This window comes from Arachis duranensis, chromosome 1 (genome assembly GCF_000817695.3).
Source record: "Arachis duranensis cultivar V14167 chromosome 1, aradu.V14167.gnm2.J7QH, whole genome shotgun sequence".
Lineage (NCBI taxonomy): Eukaryota > Viridiplantae > Streptophyta > Magnoliopsida > Fabales > Fabaceae > Arachis > Arachis duranensis.
In genome coordinates, this window is record NC_029772.3 from 87753658 (window position 1) to 87780515 (window position 26858).

The window sequence follows — 26858 nt, forward strand, 5'->3', positions numbered from 1 at the left end:
TTGTAATGTTCAATGTTAGCTAGACCAGCAAAGTATGGATTACGCTTTGTGCACATTGCGTTTCTTACATGTACGGAAACGGGACACTAGTGAGATACAAAATTATATATTTGATAGATGAAATGTGAAAGAAATATTAAATTAGTATATTTTATAATTTTTCTGACAAAAAAGATATAAACACACTAATAAGAGACTTTTTATTTTTTATTTTAAAGTGAATAACTATTTTTTATTATGAAAAATTTAGTTGTTGATAAATCTATCTATTAAAAAAAAATTGACATTATATCTATGAAAGATGAATTTAATTGACAAAAATATTTAAATTCTAAAAAAATATTCAAAAACTCTAAATTATTTTTACTAATCTCACTTAACACAATCCTGCATTCCCAACTACAACTCTAATTCTAACCTTACTCGGTGCCTAATCTCGAACCGTCCGTTTATCTGAACAAACCATGAAAGTAAACATGTGTTTAATTATTGACCGTCACTTAATGCGTTGCAAATTTCATACGCATTAAAACGGAAGATAGGCTTTTTCTTATCCTTGCTGCGGGTTTTGCTCTGGCCCGTTGATTTTCATTTTCAGACGGATCCAACCAAGCCAGAGTGCCAGACCCCACCTTAGGCCCAAACAAAAACGCACATAACCCCCCTCCAAAAAATAGAGAGAGCAAGGTGAAGGGGAAGAAGGTAAAGGAGAAGGAAGAAGGAAAAAGAGGAAATGGGAAGCAGAGGTCCACCTCAAAGCCTTCCCAGTTCAGCTGCCTTTTCCAGAGGTTACAACTTCGCTTCCACTTGGGAACAGGTTTCTCTCTCTACTCTCTCTCTCTCTCTCTTTCTCTCTCCAGTCTTGTAGATCTTGTCTTCAACCATCCACTAACATCACTTCACCCCATTCTCTTCCCAAATCCACCAGATCTGCATCGTTGTGCTCACTGATCTAATTCCGTATGCTAAGTTGGAATTTGATGTGTGTGTGTATGTAATTATTTTTTTTCCCCAGAATGCGCCTTTGACAGAACATCAACAAGCAGCCATTATATTCCTCTCTCATGCCGTTTCTGAACGACCCCTCCCTCTCAAGCTGGTAATGCCCCCTTATTACTTCTACTACAATCAGAAGCTTTTCTCATCGCCACCAACTCTTGTTTTCTGATTCACAACATATAATAAATTGAATTTACGTAGGCTCAGGAGAATGCGTCGGTGCAAGACACTGCCTTGACGGTTAAAACCAAGGATAGCTCGTTCGATGATAATGGTGCTGTTCAGACTGTTATGGTCAACACCAATCAAGTACCTTACCCACCTTATCGTCATCTGATTCTATGGTCTTGCCTGTTAACCGGTGATTATTGAAATAATTGTTGATATCCTCTATTGCTGCAGTTTTACAAATGGTTTACGGATCTTGAATCTGCCATGAAATCAGAGGTTAGTGTGGTGATCTCTTGAAATTGCAGTTGGTAAAATTTTGGTTGTGGAGTGCAACTTAAATTTATTCTGTTATCCGTTTGTAGACGGAAGAGAAATATCAACATTATGTGAACACTCTAACGGAGCGGATACAAACATGTGATGATATTCTCCAACAGGTGATTTATATATAACATGGTTATGGTTGGTGGTTAGTTGTAGCAATCTAATTTTTTGACTGTTCTTTTCTTACAGTTTCCCATTTGTACTTCTTGAACTCATGCAGGTTGATGACACCCTAGACTTATTCAATGAGCTACAATTGCAGCATCAGGCAGTAGCTACAAAGACTAAAACGCTTCATGATGCGTGTGATAGACTGGTATGGTTTCGTTGCTTATCACCCAATCTGGTTTTTTATTTTCTAATAAGAATTGGTTGCCGTAATCTCTTATTACTTCGAAAATATTGCCAGCTGGTGGGGTATAGGTTCATGTGTATATTAAACTAATAAATAAGAAATTCAGTTAATGCAAGGTGGGAAGTTGGAGAGTTTAGGTTGCTTTGCTACATTTTTCTGTATATTCCGTTTTAAAAATTTCAGCTGAGGATAGGTGAATTCTTTGTATCTGTTATCTCTAGTGGGAGGTTGAGAATGATTTAGTTTTTGACTCGGCCACCTTTGTTTCTTCTTTAGCTGAAATAACTGATTTTCTGTTGTATATTTTCCGATTACAGGTACAAGAGAAGCAAAGACTAATTGATTTTGCGGATGCACTTCGTAGTAAACTCAACTACTTTGACGAACTGGAGAATGTAAGGTTTGACTGCTGGCTTGACTGGAGCTTTTCTTAGATTTTTTCTCCATCTTATCTGTTTTTTTATCTATTGATATAATAGGATATTACTCTTTGAAGAGATTGATTATGATAATATAATAGTATATTCAAAATACATAGGCATATACATAGGATGGTGCCATTATGGTAGATATCATGACAGTGCAACTATGAGTGCAAGTACTAATGATTTCCCACAGAGCATGTAATTAAGGAGGAATTTTCTACCTTAGTTTTTTCAAACACTGTAAAATAAATTTCATATGTATGTCTAGGTTGGACAATTTTAAAATTTTTCCCTTTCATCGTTTTAATGGATTGGGCTAACAGAAAATTGTGCTGTGGATTTCAGATATATTATATGCTGCAGATGATTAGCACCCCTTGCATTTATTATTTCTATATCATACATTTGTTGCTTCAATTGTGCCTTTTTTATTGGCATATTACACTTTTATCATTTTTGGTAGGGATGTTATTTGTACTAAAACACTTAATTGATGTAAATTGTAATGATAACTTTGTTGGCATTACTGCTATGAGTTATCAAACAGCTCTTAATGCTGCTGTTTTAGCATAGTTGTAAAGGCATTGCAAAGCTGCAAATTTTTATTGATTCTACAAGTGATTATTTGGCTTGTTTAAATTCTTCTCTGCAGGTTGCTACGAATTTTTATTCTCCAAACATGAATGTTGGAAATGAGAACTTTCTCCCACTTCTCAAAAGGCTTGATGAATGCATCTCGTGAGTAAATATCAAGTTTAATTCTTGTATGTTGTTATATTGGCATATTCAGGTTATATTATGTCACTAGGTGATAATAACGGGAGCTTTATCTTCTTTTTGTAATTGAACATTGTATGTGATCATTGGCTTTTTTTTTTAACCCATATTGAAGGTATGTTGAAAGCAACCCACAGTATGCAGAATCCAGTGTTTACTTGCTTAAATTTAGACAACTTCAGGTATTTAAATTTATTTATATGAATTGTTAGGTAACTTTAGCAAACAGTATGTGCCACTTTTGTCCTTCTTTCTATGGTTCAAACTCCTGCTATATCTCATATTTGTATGCGCAGCTTTGAATGATTTGAAAATTTTGTTTTTTTTTTTTTTATAGTCCAGAGCACTTGGCATGATGCGCTCCCACGTATTGGCTGTTCTTAAAGGTGCCTCTTCTCAGGTAAGGATTATACATATGCATTCTCTAAGGACATAAATATTTAGAATTTGATGGTAAAGAAAGCTGATATATATACCCTCACATCAGGTCCAGGAATCAATACGTGGAAGTGGGGGTGGCAAAGCATCCATCTCTGAGGGAGTAGAGGCATCTGTAATATATGTTCGCTTCAAGGCAGCAGCAAGTGAGGTAAACCTCTCTCTCACTCTCTCTGAAAATAAATATATGGATTGAACATATGGTAGCTGGTCATCTGTAACAAATGCGCCTTTTCGAAGTAGATAGCTAGTTATTTGTACATCCAATGAAAAATTGTAACTTTTGCAGCTTAAGACGCTACTTGAAGAAATTGAAAGCAGGTCTTCAAGGAAGGAATATGGTCAAATGCTGGCAGAATGCCACAAATTGTACTGTGAGCAACGCCTCTCGTTGGTGAGAAGACACATTTTTATAAATTGTCTGTGCTCCCCCCCAGCAAAAAAAAAAAACATTTTATTGGGCCAACTGATTGCAAGATTTTTTATTTTATTCCTTACAGATAAGAAATATTGTTCATCGGCGGATATCAGAGTTTTCCAAGAAAGAGTCCTTGCCATCATTGACTAGATCAGGATGTGCATATCTCCTACAGGTAATGTTATTATGTTTTTCTATGGCCTTTTGGTCATTGGTTTTCTGTGTTGTTCATAGAGAAGGCAATTTTCATATATTCTAAGTATTTAGGTTGCCTTTAAATAGTGCTAAAAAGTAGCATCACACACCAACGCAAGCAATCATGGGTAAAAATGAGGGCGGAGACAATAAAAATGGCGAAGTGCATTCTGGAGGCAGTTTTTTGAAAAGATAACTTTCAAAAAAAGATTCTTTTTATAATAATAAAATATGTTTCTTTATAAAAGTTTCAAATCTTTTTTTGATTAAAGAAAAAATTTATTTGGATGAAGTGATGAAGAGTGGAAGAGTACAAAGAGATCAAGCTTTCTGATCTCTCAACATTTTGAGAGTTTACAAAAGAAGTTATGACCGAGAGAGAAACTTTGCTTAAAATGTTGTATTTTACACCAAATGGTGATCAAACAGCTAATTTTATCACGCAAAACCTGGTTGTTCGAGAATTAGCCATTGAAGATATGATAGTTATGTTTCAACCAAATGCATCAAACTCTGGCATAGATTTTGTATATTGCCACTATCATTTGGCTCCAGCAAAATTAGTTGACTGGAACTGATCCAAGGTTTTAGGGCAATTCAATGCTTACCATGGATAATGAACAAAGTAACTCATAAAAAGTTAGCCACATGACAGTGCAAAAACAAATTTGTGGAACTGATTGGACCCTTTGTAGACGTAACACACACATTAAGCAAATAAGTACCCTACGCCTTACGAATCTTCAGCATGATAATGGTGTTTATTCTCTTAAGCACAGGTGTCCAAATAAAGGATTTAACCTTAAAAGGAACTTGAACTTTCAGATGGATTATTTAAGGTAGGAAGTCCAATTCAGGGGGTTAAGAGACCTAAAGCTTTTTATTTGGGCTAGAGGACTCTATCTTTTAAATTTTAGATGGATTATGCTTAACATTGCAAATTGTTTACTGTTTTGAACTGAGCATGTAATATCATACAAAGCATACATATTGTCAGCAGGGGAAAGAAAAAAGTTCTTGCAACTATTCTATTTATATGTTATAATAAACGTGAAAATTTAAATGATGTTACTTGCCTCATATTGTTATGGCTGAAGGGCTTAATAGTTGTAATTTGAAGTGCAGGTCTGTCAACTTGAGCACCAGCTCTTTGATCATTTTTTTCCAGCTTCTTCAAAGGATATTTCAAGTTTAGCTCCATTAATGGATCCTTTGTAAGATACTCCTTCTGTCTGTAAGAATAATACAGGATATCTTGCTATGGGCGATTTTACACCGGGCCTCTGATTAATGGGCCTTAAATTAGGAGGGAGTTAGTTAGAAGAGTATAATAGAAGGTGAAGGAGAGTAAGGGATCCTTTGTGTTTTCATATTCAGCAATATTACACGCTTTCTATAGTATTCTGAAACATTTCTTATCAGCGGGGTCTTGGGAAATGCTCTGCGCAAGTAGTGGTGATTGTGTGTTCTAGTTCTTTTTGGATTTCCTTCTTGTGATCAATGAAAGAGTAGTACTCATCCACAAAATGATGATTTTTTTTCCTTTTATTTAGGAAACTGAGCCAATTTGATACAATAAATATAATAAAAACAAAAATAAGCCTTGCTGAGGTTGTTGATGCCTCTCATCTTATATATGATCCTGTATTTCTCTTTATTTGTTCTTTTCATTATTTGTGAATGTTATTCTTCAAAAGAAAAATTTCCATACAAAGCAAACTGAGTATGCGTCTATCGTTCTCATGGTTTGATAAATTTTGCTTGCAGGTCAACATATTTGTATGACACACTGCGTCCGAAACTTGTTCATGAAACAAATATCGACTTTCTTTGTGAACTTGTTGATATACTTAAAGTGGAGGTCCTGGGGGAACAGCCTAGTAGGAAGAGCGAATCCTTAGCTGGCCTTCGTCCTACATTTGAGAGAATTTTAGCAGATGTACATGAACGACTGACTTTCCGTGCTCGAACTCATATCCATGATGAGGTATTCAATGTTAAATGTTGAATTGTGCCAATTTCATTCATATATTATATTTCAGTCTTTCATACTTCCCCCCTTTTGTGAAAGAAATTGGACCCTTTTTGCCCTCGTTAATTGGTAAAAGCTCTTGGTTTTGTTTCACAAATGAAGGGTCTGGTAATCTGATCGTGTTGAGGTTTTCAACGACAATGTTTTTCTCTGTTTACCTAGTTGGCTTTTAGTTAATCGAGTCTTGATTTATTGGTTCAACAAAGCATATAAATATCTACAACCATGTACAATATGAAATCGTAGCATGGATATCCACAAATCACATGTTGCATGTCTAGGGTTTAAAGTACTTCCAGGCATACCTAGATTACTGAAGTAAATGATTGCCAACCATATATTACTATTTATTTTTTCTTGTGAGTTGATAACTTTCTGGATCACCATATTTTTACCCTTGATGTGGTTTTATGATAGTTTCTTTTCTTATATCTTGATTTTGGGAAACCTCTTTTTGGGATAAATTTATAGATTGCGAATTACATACCATCTAAAGAGGACTTGGACTACCCTGAAAAGCTGATGAGATCTGCTGAAAGTACATCTGAGATCAATCCTGTAAAGTGCCTTTACCTCTAATTTCTTCTTTTTACTTGATTATAGATAATTTATCTGTTAATGCTTCTTGGTATTGCTTACTATTGTATGCTGATTTTCTTGTAATAATGCTGATTAGACTAATTTTATGTTATGATTTTTTGGTGTTTATTGCTGCCTTTGTTGATTACTTTTATTTTTTTTTAAATAATTTTTTCTTCTGCTATGAAGTTACCTTTTCGGAACTGGAAATTGAAATGACTTATGCTATATTAAATATGATGCCAAGGAATGATAGATTTTTCTGTCAGTTTTCACCCTATGGTGGGTGAAGCAGGCTATTCTTCCCAGAATCCCTTATTCGTTATGATAAGTTTCTTTTAGGTATCGAATAAGAGCTGTTAATAATTCAAGAACATGTCATTTCCTTGTAGCATTCACATGCATGCTACACTTGTATTTGTGGTGTAGCATAGTTCTTATTTCACCGTGTACTGGATATTTCAACTTCTGTTTTGTGGTTATTGTGTAATGTTTTCCTGTAGTCACTCTTGGAAAATTGCCATATATTCCAGGATGCAATTCTATTTTGTTTTCCCTATTTTACAATTTGCTTTAAATTTGCAGGCGGATGGCAACCCAGACATATTTAAGACATGGTATCCACCGCTAGAGAAAACTATATCATGTCTTTCAAAGTTGTATCAATGTTTAGAGTCAGAAGTTTTTACAGGTTTAGCGCAGGTATAGTATGTTTAATCTGTTTGTCTTGTGTAATTGTATTCTCTTTCGTTAAATGTTTAACTCATGATCAGTTTTTGTTATTCCAAGCAGGAAGCAGTGGAAGTTTGCTCAACTTCTATTCAGGTAAGGCAAAAATGAGCTATGCAGTGTAATATCATGATTATGGTTGAATGTGAAATATAAATATAGATGTTACAAAGGAAGTGTTTCTCATTATCTATATAAAAGACATGCTTTCTTTTTATCATTGATTATTTGGATTTGATGACTGTCCTTCGAATATTAGCTTTGTTGATAATTGGTGCTTCAATCTTGTCTACCACAGAAAGCAAGTAAATTAGTTGCAAAGAGATCATCTCAAATGGACGGACAGCTCTTCTTAATAAAGCATCTTTTAATTTTAAGGGAGCAGGTAATATTGAATATTTACTATAAACACTTGGGAGGTTATATAATTTGAGGAATCATTTTTTGTGTTCCAGATTGCACCTTTCAATATTGAATTTTCAGTCACACAGAAGGAACTTGATTTCTCTCACGTCCTGGTTAGTGTTCATCACCAAAACATAATTTGCTTTTTTAGTCACTGATTTAATTTTCGTATCACTGATATAGTATGTTAAAGGATACTCTAATTTACATGTGAATACACTGTATGGTTCAGGAGCATCTACAAAGACTCTTGAGAGGTCAAGCTTCAATATTTGAGTGGTCAAGATCAACTTCATTGGCGAGGACATTGTCTCCTAGGGTTTTGGAAAACCAAATTGACACCAAGAAGGTTAGTAACCGTGGACCTAAAATTGTTTGTTGAATGATTTGTAATGGAAATCTCTTCTTGATGTTTTGGTCATCCATTCTTAGTTACGTTATCCTCATATCAAATTATATAACAAACTTTGAAATATTAATCAACCATGACCATCCTTATGTTCCGTAACTTGGTCCCCGAATATAATTATTTCATTCCTTGTTATAGTTAAACCAGCAAAGATGTAATTGTCAGAAAAGATGAGGACATAAAGGGAGTATATCAACCCCTAAAACTACATATTAACCTTGGACTTAAAGGGAGTCTATCAAGTATCAAGCCCTATAAATATAGACTACATATAACAGCCCTTTATTCGTTTGTCACATTGGTCTCTGAATCACTGTATTACTTCATATGAGGCATAATATATATAGACTTATCTATTTTCCATTTCAGGAGTTGGAGAAAAGCCTTAAAGCCACCTGTGAGGAGTTCATCATGTCAGTCACCAAGTTAGTTGTGGATCCTTTACTATCATTTGTTACAAAGGTTTGTGTCAGTAACCAAGTTATTTCAGTTGTCAGCTCATGAACTTTTAAAAGATTCATCGCATTTATTTGAAGGCACTTTGTAAACATTTCTTAGAATTATTCCAATATATATGTAAATATTGAAAATTTCACGTCGTGGTCATTAACTACATTTTTCATTTGGTATTATTGTTTATAAAATACTGCTTCTAGAAATCAACCAATTTTGTTTTTGTAGGTTACAGCAGTTAAAGTTGCATTATCTTCAGGTGGTCAAAATCCAAAGCTTGATTCAGTTATGACCAAACCTCTAAAGGATCAGGCTTTCGCTACCCCAGATAAGGTCGCCGAACTAGCTCAGAAGGTTTGTCATCAGAGTTTTGTACTTTCTTTATTCATTGTTAATGTTATACTGGTTTCTGAATTGTGTGTTTATTTTTCCAAACTACCTACTTATGGATAGATGTGATGTTTTTTTCCGTCGAAGTTTGTGAATCTTGTTTTTTATTTATTTATTTTTGAGAAATATGAGTATTTATCCTTCATAATTGTTGTTCTGTGCTCTTCTAATAGGTCAGGACTGCTATTCACGAGCAACTGCCAGGGGTAATAGAAAAGATGAAGCTTTATTTGCAAAATCCATCAACAAGAACAATACTTTTCAAGCCAATAAAGTAAGATTTGATGTGATTTAGAATAAGAGTTATGCTTATTCTTGGTTGTTTTTTTATATATGGATTTGACAGGTTTGTGTTTTAAACTTTGTTAACATCCTTTAGATATGCATGAATCTGACCAATCTTTAAATGCTGTTATACTCATCTTCGTGTAGGACAAATATTATTGAAGCACATACGCAAGTACAGTCCCTCTTACAAGCAGAATACGCGACTGAAGAGATCAAGATTATTAATCTAAAATCCATACAGGAACTGCAAACTGAGCTAGATAATCTTCTCTAAATGATATTATTATTACATTCTAGATAATTTTGTAAAATTATTAGCAAGAGGCAGCAGATTCGCCTTCTTGCCAGAGGATCATGTGCAATTTTCTTTTTAAACATATATACCGGTTGACATTTTTTTGTAGTACAATTTTTTCGTTAGTTAGCAACCAACCACATTTTTTTCCGGCGTATTGTCGCCAGTGTTATTTTTGTAAGACAAAGTTGGTCTTGGATCTGCGTGACTGTTTAAAAAAATGGTTCATATGTTTCAGGAGCTTTAAGTTCTGTCATGTGTAAGGTACAAAGAACAATATTTGTAACGTCCTCACGGGAAGGGGAGACGACACTTCTCCAATTTCAATCATTCAATATAAAGTTCTAAGTAAGTTCTTGCTGATCTATATATGTATGTTGCAGTCGATTCTGTGCTCCTAGAATGGTTTTTAACTAGACGTCTGTGTAACGCAAAGAAAACATGTGAACAAATAAATTTAACAATTTTTCAAGATATCACGAAAATGTGGATCAATTATTTTTATTTTTTAAAATGCCAATTAGACGACTCCTAGAATTTTAACAACCAACAGTAAAATCACTTTGTTTTCCTTCAAATTTTAATTATTTTAAAACTATTTTTGTTATTTAGCTTATTTCACGTTTATTTAACTATTTGCTCGTAAAATAAATATTTTTATTCTTATGTTCTGGAATTACAGACTGAGTTATTCAAAAACAAAATAATAAAATAATAATAATAATAATAATAATAATAATAATAATAATAATAATGTATCTTTTCATCTTGTATTATCATTTCCCAAAAATTCAACACACAAGCTCTAAGTATCCAATTATGAAGTCTTTGTCGATATTTATTAGTAGATGATATTTAATATTCAAACTTAGAATTGGTTGAGTTAAAATGATATTTTAGTAATTAGTAGGAAGAATTGTTTTAATACGAACAATACTTTTTGGGAGGAATGAATCTTCTCATTTTTTTTTCAACTGAGAGTATGAAGTGTGATTTTTAACTTTTTAATATTTTTTCTTGGTCTCACCTATAAAATGTATGGTAAGAAATCACATTTTATCCCCTCAAGTCGTGAGAAAAAAATTAAAAGAATCCAATCCCGACCATTAAATCTTATATTAGATAAATTTTAATTAGGTCCTTTTTAACTATTTTTTGCTAAATAATACATATTTTTTGGAATATTCATTTTTGTATTTGATATAAGATGGATTAGAGAATATTCTAAGAGCAAACTTTTAGTATCATTGTATTTTTTTAAATAACAATTAATAAGAATTTTATTATAAATTTTTATCTAATATAGAGATTCAATTATTAAACTTTATAAAGACCTAATTAAAAATTTAATAAAAATATAAAAACTAGGAACATAATTAAACCTTGAAAGAAATACCACCATAGTTGAATTGCTTACACTTACCTACGTTTGTATCTAACTTGAGTAGTAGATAAAATGATTCATCAAATAAAACATGTATAACTAGAAAATGGATGTTTAAAACAACCGTAATTTCTATCGGTAGAAATATAATTAGTGGTATTGAAAAAGAAGAATAAAAAATTATTGTTATAGAAGTAAGTGAATTCGAAGTTATTACTGTAAAATAAGTGAAACTAGAGAATAACAAATTCTTAAAAGAGCTTGTGGCAAGTTTATAAATTACAAAGTGTAATTAGCTCAATGGAGAGACTACTTTGCAACTTTGGTCTACCTTTTAACACGTAGATGTGAAAGTGAAGCAAAATTGCTGATGCCTGTGCCCGCGCATATATTACATACTTTGCTTTGGAATATTTAGATTCTGTCAAACCTAGTTTTGATCTTTGTAATATCTTAAAAATTCATAATTACTGAAGTTTAATGAAAACAACTGTCAAAATGGTTGAGAACAAGTCATATCCATCTCTGGGCATACTTATGCACAAGATTTGTCGAGAGGCATAACACCAAACTCTAACAGATTAAAATCTGAAACTTTTTCGTCTTTTATTTATAGGTGCTTCATTGGCCTCCATTTTAGTAGGTGTCTTTATATTTTAAAGATATATTATTTTATAAACCCTAGTTTTCTAATCCATGTAGTTCTTTTGAATTAATTCTAATAATATTTCACAAAACGGGAAAATGTTAATACACAAGAACCATACCCACTGTAACAATCTGGTTACTGACGGTGGTGCACCTGCCATGTCTTTCAAGGGACTCAAAGTAACAGCTGCATTTATCATGATAATGCAATAATGCAGCATAGAATATTGTGTATATGAATGAGGGAATAGACAGAGAAGACAACAGGTGAAAGGTGGGATCTTTAGCATTTACAGGCTTCAAATTTTAACCAGAATGCGCCAAATGCGGGGCAGCACCTCATGAATTTTCATCACAAAATTCAGACTGGGACCCACCTGGATGCAAATCCGGAGGAGACCATTGATCTGGCACCATGAGAAAATATGCACTCATGGCTTTCCTAAACCGTTTCTTGTACTGCTGAGGTGATATAACAGTTGGAGAAGTGTTCTTAGGTCCACCGAGAATGCCTGAGGTCTTGACCCAAGTTTCAAGGTGCTTGTCCCATGTATACTGTCTCATGAAATCAATTATGCCTAAAACCAGCTCATGTTTATCCTCATCCACACCAACCAGCAATGAGTAGTCCATCACATATATTGACTGCAACAAATACCAACATTATATTACCAAAGAATAATATATAGTAAAACAAAAAGAGAGTAACTTGCAAGTGATTGCAGCATGTTACTGTTACATAGATGTGATTTTCTTTTCTTTTCCTTTTTGGTGGCGGGGCAGGGTGGGGTGGGGAGATTGATGGTATGTGGCAAAATAACCCACAAAGATGCAGTATAATCCTACAGTGTGAATAATGAAAATAAGAGCAGTTAGACATACCGCAAGGAATGCAGTGTCATTCCACACAGCCCTCTCAAGCAACCGTTTTGCCTTGTTCCCAACAAATATTGGAGACGTTGGCATAGATTCAATTAGATTCTGATCCAGCAGGACTTTATTGCTTCCAGTTGTATCTGGATTGTACCGTGATCGAGACGAACCTTTGAGATCATAAAGCCGTCTAATGTTACGCCTATAGAGGAGATTTTCCATAACCAAGACATCCATTTTAGTTTCCTTCCCCCCTTTGAGGTGCTTTGATGTTACCTTCAAAGAGCAAGTGTACTCAATGAGAACAGAGACACTAGTATAAAAATGGTTGTTCCAGATCTATGATGCACTCACTTATTTATGGCTATGACCATAAAGTACACAAGCACTTCATCAATAACAATTTCTCTACAACTTGAAATACTTGAAAATGTTATTAGTAAAAAATTCTATATATCAAAATTAAAGCAAATTTTAAAAGACAATGTACCTGATAAATGCCCAAGATTTTTGCAAGGCAAGTTGGACTTCCAGTACTGATTGACTCAGATAAGTACTTAAAATATGCTGGTGCAAACTTGATGAATGACTCGAGCTCTGTCTTTGTAACCTGCTTGATTATAAATCTATCATCCAGGGTTTTTGCAAAGAAAACATTGCTCTTTCCTCCTTGGGCCCCCCACTTCTTGCAACGACTAAGGGACCTCACGAAATCTGTCTCAGAAGGGCAACATGTTCTTCTCAGGGCCTCAAATCTCTTTGCAAAGTAACAAGTAACTGTATATTTCACCTTTGCAAGGGAGTTGCTATCATCACTAAAAGACACCCTGGCATGCAAATCTTTGGTGTATAAGAGTGGGTCACCAACCAGCAAACTCTGAGATCCAGCAGTGGACAACATGCTCTCATCAGAGGACCCAAAACTCCTGTAGCTACTAGCAATTGACTCATCAAAAGAGCTAAGAGAAAGTAGACTGGTTGTATCAAAAAGTGGCAATGAAACTGAACTGTCAGCACTGTCTTTAGCTTTGTCAGATTCAGACATTTGGACATGATAATCGATTGACATAAGCACATATGATATGATACTAGTAGGTTCATCATCATATACAGCCACTATGGCATCATTTATACCGGCATGAAGAAGCAGTCTGGCTCCATTCTGGCGCTCCAACTCTCGAAATGATAAAATATGGACTGGGTTGTAATCAACAAGCTTCTGACTGTTGAACACAGAAGTTTTGTTGATTGAACTAAAGGGGTTAGCAAAAGGCATCCCAGGCCATCTAGTATCAAGCCCCTTTGAAAGCAATTTAGAGTCATTATCAGCAGTATAGTTCTCACAATTTGATTTTGCTGCCACTAAAGTTGCCTCAGGTGAATGAACCATCATAGCTGAATCAGGAGGTGAAGAACCATTTATTGGGTGAGTTTCACCAGTCCATGCAGCATCAAGGGTATCGGACAAATTACCCATAATAGGGAATTCTCCCTCCGACAAAGCCCTCCGTACAGATCCTCCAATCTCTGGGGACTCAGATTTATCATTGACATTTGCACCAGCAGAGAGTGAAAGATTAACCTTGTCATGAGTAGTGTCTTTACCCGTCTCCCCACCTTTAGTCACTTCACCAGACGTGCTAAGGTTGCTAGCATTTTCCAAATTATGGCTTCCATCAGGTTTTGATTCCAAAACAGAGGAATCAAAACTGCTATGACCTCTTGCTGGCCTGGCAGCTCCATCTGCCTCTACAACCTTCTCCCTAGAACCAATTGACTTCTCTCTCTGACAGGAATTCCTGGGATCTCCTAGAAAATTTATTCTAAACAGATTGGATGCATATATCAGGCGCTGGTCCCAAACAAATGAAAGGAGGAGGATATGTCTGCGTAATTTATTGAGCTCTAGAATATCAACCACAGGCTGGCCAGCTTTGACCTCTTTATGCACCAATTTTTGTAACAAGTCCTAAGTAATCCAGCATTATAAATGGAAATCAAATATAAGCAAACTATCATCTTAGTCAAAGAAAATTTACAAGTGTTAAATGAGCCAATACCAATACTGATATATTCAGGACAAAGTACATATTTTGTAGAAAAACACCAATTCTTTTTTTTTAGAAAGCTCATTAGAACACATCATAAGTGGAGGGATAGATATATAGTAATAATAACAAATTAGGAAAATAGAATCTGGTTGAAACTTCTTACGAAGGACAATAAGATATTGTAGTAAATTTCTGTCTCAAACCACCAACCTCTAATTCTTCTCTCTCTTTCTGCACCATCTCTTTAAGTTCAGAAACTAGATGCTTAACATCTGAAACTCTATTTCCTCCCACCCGCAGCCCAGTATCTGAGACCTTCTCTAAAAGTTGATGTAATACGTTACGCACTTCACTAAACAGTACTTCAGCCCTGTTCTGAACCTGGTGGTTAAGATCAATAATCTCATCAGTACAGAAGAACCCAGAACCGAATGTAATATCTCAACTACGATTAGCATACCAACCTCAATTGCTTCTCTCTTTAGCCAGTCCTGACTATCATAGTTGAATTCAAGTTTAGGTGGGGGAAGATAAACAGAATGGAGGTCAATAGAAGCATAGCGAAAGCAGGCAACCATCTTCCCAAAACTGCATTTAAAGACAATGATTCAACAAAACAACCAAAAGTTTGATGCAAATGTACTCAATTTTATTGTGCATATAAAGTACTTCAATCAAGTGAAGGAAGTGTCATTTCTCAAAAGAACTGTTTGTTTAATCAGTACAGAAATGCAAGATTAAGAGTAGTTTACTCTTACATCTGCTTGAGCTTAACAAATAACTGGCTCAAATTTTTATTCCGTGATTAACCACAAAAGAAATTTGAGCATACAGGTAAAAAATAAGGGGTGTATCCAGCAACCATATTTCCATGGTTTTCTAATGCCCACTTTATTGAATGAGAATGTGACATATGATTAAACAAAACCACAGAACATTGTAAGCATACCAAGTTCAGCACACTCTTGCTCGTTAAAATCTCCCATCATACCTACTTTCAACCTGTTTGGTTTAGACTCTCATCAATGCCAGCTGGCATTTGGAAGAAGGAAGTCACTACTTCCTTGCAAGAAGATTGCACTTGAAATCATGATTTCAAATTGGAAAACAGACATCAGATAGATTCAATTTAGATAGAGTAAGCATACCCATAGAATCTTAAACAGTCTCTGTGCAGAGAATGACCACAACTTGCAACCCTGCTTGCTGCTGCATGATTTGAAAAACTCAACTCCAAAAACTTCCCAAAGGATAAGCCCCACGCTGCATCAGACATAACTACTCTTCGTGTAGCAGGAGGGAAACCATTTACGCGAGGACATTTCAAGCACCTATGCCACATCCATATTTTACCTTCACGTTCACCTGGTAAAGGAAACTCAGATAGTTTCTTAACAGAGATGGTCAGGCTCCCTTGTCGGTGAGTATAACAATGAACATGAGCTTCAGATGGCATGTCACACGAGCGGCAAATGTAACTCTACAAGGAAATGTAAATCAGTTGGAACATAGGTCAACCATTTGTGACGAAATTTATAAAGGAAAAGAATTGGTAAGAACAAACACCTGATCAAATAGCTGATCTCTTAAAAATCGTCCCAAAGGCTTATCAGAACTTCCATAGTATTTAATTCGTACAAGATGGGACCTTTCGCAAACAGTTCCTTTCCACACACAACGTGTTGATAAGAAGACCAAGATACTCTGATGATCTGAAGTTGAGGGAGGAAAATCCTCTTTTGAAGGTATCATGTCATCATAGATTCTGTTATTATTATCGTGTTTTCCATAAAGTGGCTCAGGGTTACATCCCAGACATGGAGACGATGCTGTAGCTTTGATCTGGTTATCTCCAACTGACCCTGAAGGCTCCAAGGTGCCAAAAGAATCTGAAGTAAGATCATTGTTCAACATGGTTTCCCTTCTCTTCTCTTGTCTGTATTGAAGGAAATCTTTGGGGTGTTGATTATCACCTGCCTTGGAAGAATAATTAGGGAGGAAACCACTGCAATAGGAAGATGCAGTCTCCTCAGCTGGTTGGAAGGCACTGCCAGAGACTTCATGTGTGTGAACCGAGTCACCCATCAGTGGTTTTTCAATGAAACTGCTAGAGGTAGACAGGGTCTTCTCAATTCTGAGGTCATAATTAGAATTTGGTATTTTAATGGGTTCAGCTCCCTGATGCTCTCTAGGAGTGAGAATAGAATATCCAGGAATAGTAGAAATTGATCTTTCAATACAAGATGGTTTATCTGGTAATGCCACAGTTATTGGAGATTTCAAGGGAAACTCTAGAGGTGAAGCACCTTCATCAGCCAGAAAAGATGTCTCCAGCGCCAGATGATAGGCTGCAAAGACTCCATATTGGACCACATGTTTCACCTTCTTCAACTCGTCCCCACTAGCACCCCTGAGCAAGATCTTCAAAACACCAACACACACACACACAAGCAAAATAAATAAATAAAGAAATAAAAAAAGAGAAGCAAACAAATAACCTTTCTTCATCAATAATTATTCTGGACTAATTATGTCAAATCAATTTGCTATATTGCTACATTATTTTGGTTCCCTTCACCATGATCATTCAATCTTTTAAAATGATTAAACAAAATAATGTTTGATTGCAATTTACAAAGGAAATCGTTCATGCCTGAGTAACATAAATTACAGAAGAAGTTTCCTTCTTGCAGTTGTTAACTATGTTGTCTACTTTTCTTCACATCGTGGAAGTGTTAGTAAGGGATTAGGGATCTATCAGCCAAAAGTTTCGAATATAGGTCTAACAGCACTTCAGTTCCTATGTGCATTGTGAACATATGTAATACTAAAATTGAATCATGTCTAAAAATATTTCAGGTTATAGAACTTACAGTGCAACCCAGAGGTTTTGGGCAACCCTCAAAGAACATCAAAGTTTTTGTTGATTTTTTTCCACATTGGCCAGCACTACCATGCTCCTCAAAAAACTTGTCAACATGGAATGCTTCACAATAACCCACCTTTTGGGATGTTAGATGATCAATTGAAGGGACAATCTGTGCCCCAGTGCAACGGGCAATACGCTCTAAAAGTGGCTTTTTAATATTCAAAACAAGTGATATGTCTTTAGCAAGAAGGTATTCTTGAGCATAACGAGATACTGACTTCTCTACCAAAAGCACATTTGGGTGATGAGCACCAATCTTTGCAACTGCCATCTTCAAATGGTCCATTTCCTGCAGAAGAATAAAAAGACCACGAAACTCGGAACTTGTATTATAATAGAAACAAGATGAAAGAAAGACGACTTAGTATGCTTGGTAAGGTCAGAAATTGAGATCACATAAAAAGGAAAATTTTCATACATAAGCACCAAAAACAGATAACACTACACACAGTTGTCAAGTCCATTTTTATCCATGAATATTTGTGTAACTATTAAGTCTTAAGAGATAGTTGGGTGGAGAGAACCTGCTGTAACAAAGTATCCACACTTGATAGCTGGTTAGAGATTCGCTGATACTCCAAAGCTCCTCCAAGTATAAGAAAACGCGGTTTATCAAATTTTGATGTCATTCGACGATGGGCCACATTCTTCTTGCAAACAACTCCTTTAACCACCATGCTGGAAAGACAAAAATTGAACATCAAGAATATGCAGAGACAGATAATAATATACAATAAATATACTCATAAGACACACTTCCATTCATCAGCCTCCTAAGAGAACATAAAATAAATTTTGCATCATAAAAATAGAAAGAAAAACCTCACAGATTTGTATTACACTACTACCAATATCCCTATAAAATAGAAACAAAAAATATATGCATGTAGTTTATTTTTGTATTTTCTTTTTCCATCTCTAGTGGGAGAATTATAATATCACACTAACATTACAATGTTCGTTCTCAATTTACTTCTTTTAGTTACAACTCAAACTCTTGGCAGAAATCATTAGTTTTATGACCAGTCCATTATTCATTTCTCTTTAGTCTTACCTTTCATTTCGGTGTCCACAGGCTATGCATTTGACCTTTACATATCCACCAGGATCCATACCTCCACCCCTGCTCATATCAGGCTTCAGAAGTGTAGCAGCTTCCCATGACAAAGCTGTAATTATATCCAACCAACTATCTTTGCCATTTTCATCATAACTAGGTATGTTTTCCACCTGCAAAAGCTGAGCTACCAGAGCTCTAAAATGCCCCTCCACTACTGTCTTCAAGGCCTTCCTATGCTCCTCACCTGATTTATCTCTGCTACGATATTCTCCAGAGCCAAAGCTAACAGAGGATTGCAGATATCCCCATTCTCCAGTGGTAGTAGTACCATCATCTTCATCATCATCAAAAGGAACAGCTTCTCTATCATCCTCTTCATCTTCTGGCTCAGGAGGGAGCCAAAGAAGTCCATTATTCTCGAAATCTACAGGCTCAATATTATTACTTGCCTCATTATACGGAGGTGATATGCATCCTTCCACATGATCGTGCTGATCAGCCTTCCCAGGTTCTTGGATCCCATCTATGCCTACAAGATCAAGATCCGAGGGTGACGTTGCACAACTCAAACTTTTTGCCTCAACATTATCTCCATTATGATGCATTTCATGAGGTTCATACACATGATCAATCCCATGAATGTTAATTGGATCCTCATAGTCATTGACATGAGAATAATGCCTTGACTCTGTATCAGAATGATAGGCAACATAATCATCATCATCATCATCACTCCTGGCTCAGAACAATCAACATACAAATAACATTAAGAACAGAAACAATTAAATATCGGATAAAACACCAGATGCACGATGATAGTTTGATGCACTAGCCAAATATATTATTGAATTCGTCAATTAACCAGAGCCTTTAAATAACATTAAGATCTAATGTGGAAAGGTAGCCATCAACACCCCTCTCTCTCTCTCTCTTTTCCTCTCTTTCCCCTATTTTGGTTCAAGAAACCTACACAGAACCTCATCAAAACTTTTTTTGCACATCAATATAAAATCAATAGCCATATGCACACACACAAGAATACATCTTAGCAATACTCACTCCTCTATATCAAATCAGATTCCTGAGTCCCAATAAGGAAGAATTCTTGCTCAATATATATGCATGAGAAATGTGAGGACATAAATTAACCGTCAACTTAAGAGCAGAGAAAGACAATCCAAAATACAAATGAACCAGTGTTGAAAAAAGATACCTGTTGAAGCAATAGCCAAATTGGTTAGAAGCCAAATCCCCTACGGCACCAGAGGGATTCGTACACCTATCAGGATTCAAATTTTCCTGCCGATCCGTTAACAGATCCATGGGGGAAGATTGAGGTGAAATATAAGGCACACGCTGGTAAGGTCCAGTTGAGTAAGGAGTTGAGCCAACAGTGCTACTGCTACTATGACAGGTGGAACTGGACTTAGTGCTGACCAAGCTTGTCGCAGATGGTGACGGGCTGAGACAAGGGGTGACCGGAGTGACATTATCAACCGTTGCTAAACCCTGCTCCCATTGTTTAAAGCAATAATTACATACCCTAATCCTATCCCAATCTTCGCGGCCACTTTTTGACTCATCCGACAGTGCAGGAACAGAATTAGCAGTGCACTTTGCACAGAAAACTCGGCCACATATTCTACAATGATGCCTGCGGTTGAATATAGTAAATTGTGAATCACACTCATAGCATACCCTACAACTCTGATCGGGCATCCAGAAGTCCCTCGACACATTTGGTGGTTCAGCCCTTCGAGGGATCCAAGACCTAACTACGTCAACAAGATCAGATATTTTCTTGTCAGGGGTGCCCATCGACTGTGATTCCGCCTGAGCCAACTCATTGAGTCCCTCATTAGCCAGTCTTGTAAATATTCCATGTACCTCGGCCCATGATGCTAGAGAGAAACATGTGCATATAAACAAAAATACAAGTTCTTCAGAAACTGAAATGGAAGGAAAACAAAACAACCACCTTACATTAATTATTAATATGCACCAAATCATGAATTGTAAAAAGCAGAATATAACCAACTAATAGCCAGATATTCCATAATTAGATACTACTTAGAGGAAAAGCGATTTATTCAGAGATGGCAATCAAGTCAAAACAAAAGCACTATATACATGAACACCACTAATAACGCTGCAAAGTGCTAAAATTCAACGCTAGATCAGAGAACAATTGAATAATAGTAATAAACACATAACGATTTTGATCAGTTCGGTAAATTGCTGCAGCGATAGCATCCATAAAGATCAACAATCAATCCCCCAATTCCCAATTCCCGCAATTCCTCAGTTCACTAAACCCAAAACCTTAGCATCACTTAAAAAACAAATTGCAACACTGAAATCTGCATCTTCTCAATTCATCATTAAGATGAACAAACAGTAAGTAATTACCATATAGACTGGTTCAGAAGTTCAGATTCAGTTCCGGAGCAAAGGGCAGAGGCCAATAGTGGCTACCACCGCCATAGAAAACAAAAACCCAAGAATTGTATTGATCAAAGTTCACTTCAATGCCTGAATTTTCAGCTCAACGACAAAGCAAATTAAACAAGAAACGGTAACCTGATGCAGAAAACAGTAAACAACTCAAGCAAACAAGCACAGAATAATAATCATCATCATCATCATTGAAGTTAGTCCTCAAAAATTCCCAACCCCTTCACCAACCCACAAAGCAATCAACCATGGAACATGCATGTAAAAAGCACAACTTTTTGCTTCGGGAAACTGAAAACCTCGGAAAAACAGTGACTTCTTCGGTTCGGAAACTGCAATCAGATCTCACACCTTCCTTCTCCTGAAAACCCCCGAGACTAATAATTCCAGTAATGAAATATAGTAAAATAAGAAAACTTTTTTTTTTTTTTTGAATAATTGAGAAACTAAAAAAATTTTCTATAATTTTTATATAAAAAATTATAAAAAATAAAATAAAATAAAAAAACCATTCGCTCGTCGCCACACCTTATCACGTGTGTACCCAACGCTCGCCACCTCATGTTATTTTTTTATTATTAGATTTCATTTTCTGTAATTTAAAGTTATTTGTTTTGGAGAAATATTAGATGAGTAAATTATTTTTATAATTAAGTTTAACTAAGTTTTTTATTTTTTTATACATTATTTTAATTAATTTTTATTCTGCTAATAAATTATTAAACTAATTTAATTAAATTTAATTACAACATAATTTGGTCATATGGGATTTTGTTCGTTTTGTTACTTTTTCTTTTCTTGTTCTAATTTTTCGGTTAATTTTTTACGTTTCGAAATGTTTTATTTTGTGAAAAAATGTCAACCAAAAGCTACAGTTACACGTGGCTATTCCTTAGGATTTTGTTATTAATTATCATCTTCTTTTCTCTTTAGTCACGATTATTATTTGTTTATTCACGAGAATTTTTACCTACTTTCATTAATATGGCACGTCATCTATATTATCAATTCAAGTAGTTTTATTTTATTCTTTCAAGTAGAAAATTTGAAATGATAAATTCAGAGAGATTGATTCTTTACCCATTCCATACAATGATAGTACTCTGTCCTTATTACAAGTTAAGAGAATATAACGAAGTGTAAAATTTATAATTCAATTAAATATTTGAGTTTGCAAAATGTTTTAAGATAATATTAGTGGAATATGCATGAATATAAGACTAGTTAAAATAACAAGTTCTTCAGTCTCGTAAATAATATTAATATTGGTAGTTCAAATTTTAGGTGTCGGGAAAGTTTGTATGCATGCGTATAGATAGGTATAAAAGGTGTAGTTGTTATATAAAGATAATGAATATGCTTAAATGTGTGTTATAATTTATTTTTTCTTTGCTAACAGCATACATATGAATTAAGTTTTATTTGTACATTTTCGAATTTTAAAAAGGTCCATGAATATCACAACTAATTATCTATTTCATATTTGTATATATTTATATGTTTCACTCACATATCAATTATTAAAATTTCACAACATAGTAATTAAACTTTTGTTTAAGATAAAAGATAAATCATCATTATTATTTTTATATTTATTCATATTTCAATTATAAATATGAATCTATTCTATATATTATTTATGAAGTTTGATTAAAAATATGATTATGAGTTTATTCTATCATATACGATACGGGTGACTCGTAGCATGATTATTCCTAACCCCTTGCATAGATTAAAGAATATAATATAATAACAGTAAAATTATTGCCTATTCAATTCGTTTAATTAAGTGAAAGATATATTTTCGCCAGTAAAAAAAAAAAAAAGGAAAAAGGAAGGGTAAAAAAAATCATACGGAAAAGTCAAGTTACATGAGAAACTCGTATGGTTTCAAAAGTACATGATGCACACAACGGGAAAGAAATTTGCCAATTGTAAGATCAAACTTGGTAGTTGACAAAATGCCGAGCTTATGTGACATACATCTATAACGTTTCGATTGGAAAAGAAATTGAGGTTGAGAGACTAAAATTAAAAGATAAAATGTCGAAATAAAAATTAAATTAAATCTATGTATTATATTATATTTAATATAAAATATACAAGATTGAATTATATTTTACTATCTTGTTCGAAAAGAAAAAATAGAGTTAAATTTGGAATTGGAAAATTTGAATAAGAATAATTTAAAAATGGAAGAAAAGAATGTTATTTTTCTCTTCTATGTTCCTCTGAGTCCTTTATTTGTTCGCTTTTTTTTTTTTCTTTCTTTTATCATGTACACCAAAAAATAGATATTGTTTTGCAGGATCATACTTCGCTACTTTAGTTATTTAATTATTTTCTTGTTAATAACAGAACTACAGAAGAACCGTGGGAGACTCTATTCCAGCCTAACATGGCATATAATATATCCCGACATCCGAGTGTAATTTCTAACCCACCATTCAGGATTCGGCACTTTGTCCATCTTCACATTGGCATGATCTGATTTTATTAGATTACACCAACTTGGAAATCCGTTACCAGAGAAACTGCTCAGCAAGGCAAGGATTGAAAATAAAGCAAAAGAACTTGATAGATAAATATAACTTGGTTCATCAATTGCATATGTACAATCATGACTAATAAAATATTGACAATGAGCATCTGCGTAATATGCATTGAACTGTACAATGCATGAGCAAATTATAAAAGTGCATAGACCCCTCGTCACCATGAACAAGATATAGAGGACCTCAAATTCAAAACGGGAATCACATTTCATATTTACATGCACGAGCTATGGCTTGAATCTGCAACTAGAAGGGAGCTTAATGGCGTAAACTCGAGTATAGATCTTGGAGACTGTCGTACAATGGTCCAGCTGCCTTTGGCCTGTCCACCATCCCTAGTAGAATGTCAGTTGTAGTGAGATAAGGATCGCCGTAAAACCGCAAATTGGCATCCATTCTTGTTGCAACTATATTCCCTTCCAGCGACACTCCAACAAATGCCCCTAACAGTTCGGTAAAATTGTATCAGCTATGCTTTCAAAAGAATCATTCTACCACAGAAATATATTGGGGTAACAAAATGAGAAATTAAGATATCAAGCGAGAGTAGACGGCTATAGTTGTGAAATTAGCTTGTTAGCATTTAGATTATTCAAACAAGGCACTAACAAACACACCTTCAGTCCACTATACCACATATTTCTACTATAGTTAACACTTGATGTCTTAGTCGGCATATTAAAAGGTTATGGTCCATACATTTGATTGCCTTGGCTAAATATTTGATCAAGTGTGGAAATTATTCAGCAACAAACAGCACTAAAATATCAAGGTAAGCAATAGCCCAAATATACTAATCAATTCAAATGAACAAAATTAAACATTTCAGTGGCATTTTTGTGCATAGAGAAGAACAAGCAATATGTGCAATAAAAAAATCATTTAAAAACTACCTTTACTACAACTGTATGTATAGCACATGCCAGAACCCCTGTCACCAGCACGAACATCAGCCTCCAGAACTCTTCCAACAGGTCCAGCAGCAGCACTACAACCAGCACCAAGGGAAAAATGCATTCGACTGCAGAATGTCTTCACAGATTTTATATCATGAAGAATAACTATAAAATCCATAAGTTCGCCACCAATCTGGGAATACAAGATCAACACACAAATCTAAGCCATGCCAAGATTTTTAATACCTATACTAACTCGATCTTCTAAGGGTAATATTCAGTTAATGCAATAGAGTTGTGTAAAGATAAAGTCACAAAAAATATTATGTCAATCAAGATTAAATAGTAAAGGAAAATTAAACACAGATGTATTTTGGAATAGGTCCACATCCATTCCTTCTACTCTTTATCCAGTTTTTGCAATTAACTCATAATAGTATGCATAAACATATTGGTGAAATAATACAACACAAGAACTAAACATGCATATATTCTCCTTACCTGAGCACCCCATCCTAAGCCCAGGGAGAGTACAGCTGATGGCGCAGACCATGATCCATCTGCTCTTCGAGCAACAACCAAACCAGTACCAATTTTGTAAGAGAGAAGTGCACCAGCTTTGGCAACAGTTAAGATCGCTAGGCCTTTGGCATTTTTTAGAACAGCTAGAGGGATGGACCTCTCAGGATTGGATTTGGCCACCTGCCCATTCAAAAAATTATTGCATATCAACATATATAAGTGCTACTCAGAAAATCTCATCTAGATGCTCCATGAATACACAAGTAAAGCAATTAATGTGGAGGTTTTAGTCTATCATGATCTACTACAACTAAGATACATCTGTTATTAAATTACTTTTTGGTACTTAATAGAACTGGCAAAAACCACTCAAGGATCAAATAAGCGGGACAGCAAATAAAATGGAAATTGTCATAATTAGAACAATATATGAAGACTCTTGCTTAACGAAAACTTGCACAAACTTCTTTTAATATTGATAAAGAAAAGAAATAAACCTGACAGTAGTTTTTCAATGTATTAGATGCTTTATATATCTCATGCTCCATAGACAAACCAACAGGAAGATTAAGCCACCCCCTAGCACAAGTCCAATCCATCACATCATGCTTAGCTACCTGCATAGCGTTGCTTATAGTGTTGATAAGAACACCCTGCAAAGGATCGAGCCTATCATAGCAGGAATCACACACTCTCTGAGGATTCCTTTCCCTGAACCTAACAGGCAACAAACACCGACCCTTGGTACAATTACGACAAAAAATCCCTCCACAAAACCGGCAATGATGTCTACCACGTGTAATCGCAGTAAACATAGCAGTACACTGCATACAAACAGTAGCAGAACTATCAGGGAGCCATTCTGGAGGTTCAGCCTCCAGGACCTCCTTGTAGGCACTATAATCAATCCCAGTTGGCTCGCAGAGGGGGGGTGCACTCGGCGTGTACACTGAAGAGTCAAGAAAAAGATCTCCATTCTTTCCAGAGCCAAGAAATGACAGATTTGAAGTAGGTAACTGCTGGTTTGCTGTAATCCTCGGAACCTTGTTTCGCCCAGTCAAAATAGCAAACAAACCAGAGACAACATTCTTCACGTTCACCTCTGGAGGTATGTTAGAGGGCATGATGTTATTGTTAGCACCACCAACATCATCATCTGAGTCATAACCTCCATCAAACAAGTCCCTATCCTCAGAAGGGAACTGATATAAGAAGTCTTTGTTAGAGGACTTTGAGCCTAGTGGACCAGACGTGGTACCGGACTTTGGCTCAGACCATGTAGAATCAACATAATGATTCATCTTACCGTAGCTGAAATGATTATTTTCCTTTTCTAGCATAGAGAGGGAAGAGTATGTTACTCTACCATCAGAAGCTGCCATTCAACAAAACAAAACCACACAAGATTACATTCACATCAGAGAGAGAGAGCAATCCCAAACTGCAATTGAAAGCTCCAAGTTACAAACTTCGTCGAGAAGATATATATAAAAAATTAAAAAAGCGAAAGGAAGTATGAACCGACAATTAAGATGATAATAAGTAATATCAAGAACATCGGTCACACGGGCACGAAGAGTTTATGGAAAACATAAATTGAGAAACCAATTGCATGCAGGAAAATCATTAAAATTGATCCCCAAAAAGGTTGGAGGTGGCTGTGAGATTAGGGTTTTCGATGGACAGATTAACCTATAAGGGGGATTAAGGAAGGAGCAGGAGAATCAAACAAAGAACAAATAAATAAATACAAATATAAATAATAAATTTCAAATAAAAACCTTTAATTGGATCTGGATTGGTG

General features: G+C 35.1%; 3 protein-coding genes across 8 annotated transcripts; 1 reads left to right on the top strand and 2 right to left on the bottom strand.

Moving 5' to 3' along the window:
* Window positions 1-675: 675 nt before the first annotated feature.
* Window positions 676-10049, top strand: LOC107495801 (conserved oligomeric Golgi complex subunit 3). 2 transcript variants are annotated; one of them, XM_021142934.2, is made up of 25 exons: window positions 676-817; window positions 929-1099; window positions 1201-1308; window positions 1402-1446; window positions 1533-1607; window positions 1715-1810; window positions 2167-2244; window positions 2927-3012; window positions 3167-3233; window positions 3389-3451; window positions 3539-3640; window positions 3779-3883; window positions 3990-4082; window positions 5228-5316; window positions 5870-6089; window positions 6606-6692; window positions 7299-7415; window positions 7506-7538; window positions 7741-7827; window positions 7898-7960; window positions 8080-8196; window positions 8626-8718; window positions 8938-9063; window positions 9273-9373; window positions 9532-10049. In XM_021142934.2, exons 1-25 carry the CDS (start codon window positions 734-736, stop codon window positions 9659-9661), a joined length of 2436 nt encoding a protein of 811 aa, XP_020998593.1. In that variant the 5' UTR covers window positions 676-733; the 3' UTR covers window positions 9662-10049. The 2 variants fall into 2 exon arrangements, with proteins under 2 accessions (XP_020998593.1, XP_015972478.1); XM_016116992.3 differs by having other exon boundaries at window positions 1016-1099.
* A 1783-nt stretch (window positions 10050-11832) lies between these two features.
* Window positions 11833-21507, bottom strand: LOC107495776 (1-phosphatidylinositol-3-phosphate 5-kinase FAB1B). Of its 5 annotated transcripts, XM_016116961.3 has the most exons (13): window positions 21381-21502; window positions 21037-21207; window positions 19841-20576; window positions 18622-19362; window positions 18092-18245; window positions 17512-17856; window positions 16205-17059; window positions 15787-16118; window positions 15103-15226; window positions 14849-15019; window positions 13078-14556; window positions 12597-12863; window positions 11833-12359 (listed from the first exon to the last, which is right to left on the bottom strand). In XM_016116961.3, exons 3-13 carry the CDS (start codon window positions 20443-20445, stop codon window positions 12054-12056), a joined length of 5379 nt encoding a protein of 1792 aa, XP_015972447.1. In that variant the 5' UTR covers window positions 20446-20576; window positions 21037-21207; window positions 21381-21502; the 3' UTR covers window positions 11833-12053. The 5 variants fall into 5 exon arrangements, with proteins under 5 accessions (XP_015972447.1, XP_015972464.1, XP_020998613.1 ...); XM_016116978.3 differs by lacking the exon at window positions 21037-21207 and having other exon boundaries at window positions 19841-20528; window positions 21381-21507; XM_021142954.2 differs by lacking the exon at window positions 21037-21207 and having other exon boundaries at window positions 21381-21507.
* Window positions 21508-23634: 2127 nt separating this feature from the next.
* Window positions 23635-26858, bottom strand: LOC107495765 (uncharacterized; the record flags this gene model as incomplete). The annotated part of the gene is given in 5 exon segments (XM_016116931.2): window positions 23635-24079; window positions 24530-24725; window positions 25034-25234; window positions 25552-26429; window positions 26836-26858. Coding segments are annotated over 4 exon segments (1425 nt in total). The 3' UTR covers window positions 23635-23894.

Excerpts from the sequence above, each read along its gene's own strand:
- LOC107495801 (XM_021142934.2), top strand. The coding sequence starts at position 734 with ATGGGAAGCAGAGGTCCACCTCAAAGCCTTCCCAGTTCAGCTGCCTTT. Across the intron at positions 1,447-1,532 it reads AATCTGCCATGAAATCAGAG|ACGGAAGAGAAATATCAACA; the intron begins GTTAGTGTGGTG and ends ATCCGTTTGTAG. Across the intron at positions 8,719-8,937 it reads TACTATCATTTGTTACAAAG|GTTACAGCAGTTAAAGTTGC; the intron begins GTTTGTGTCAGT and ends TTGTTTTTGTAG.
- LOC107495776 (XM_016116978.3), bottom strand. The coding sequence starts at position 20,445 with ATGGGCACCCCTGACAAGAAAATATCTGATCTTGTTGACGTAGTTAGG. Across the intron at positions 18,246-18,621 it reads TGTGGACACCGAAATGAAAG|CATGGTGGTTAAAGGAGTTG; the intron begins GTAAGACTAAAG and ends TTGTCTTTCCAG. Across the intron at positions 15,227-15,786 it reads GACTGTTTAAGATTCTATGG|TTTTGGGAAGATGGTTGCCT; the intron begins GTATGCTTACTC and ends CTTTAAATGCAG.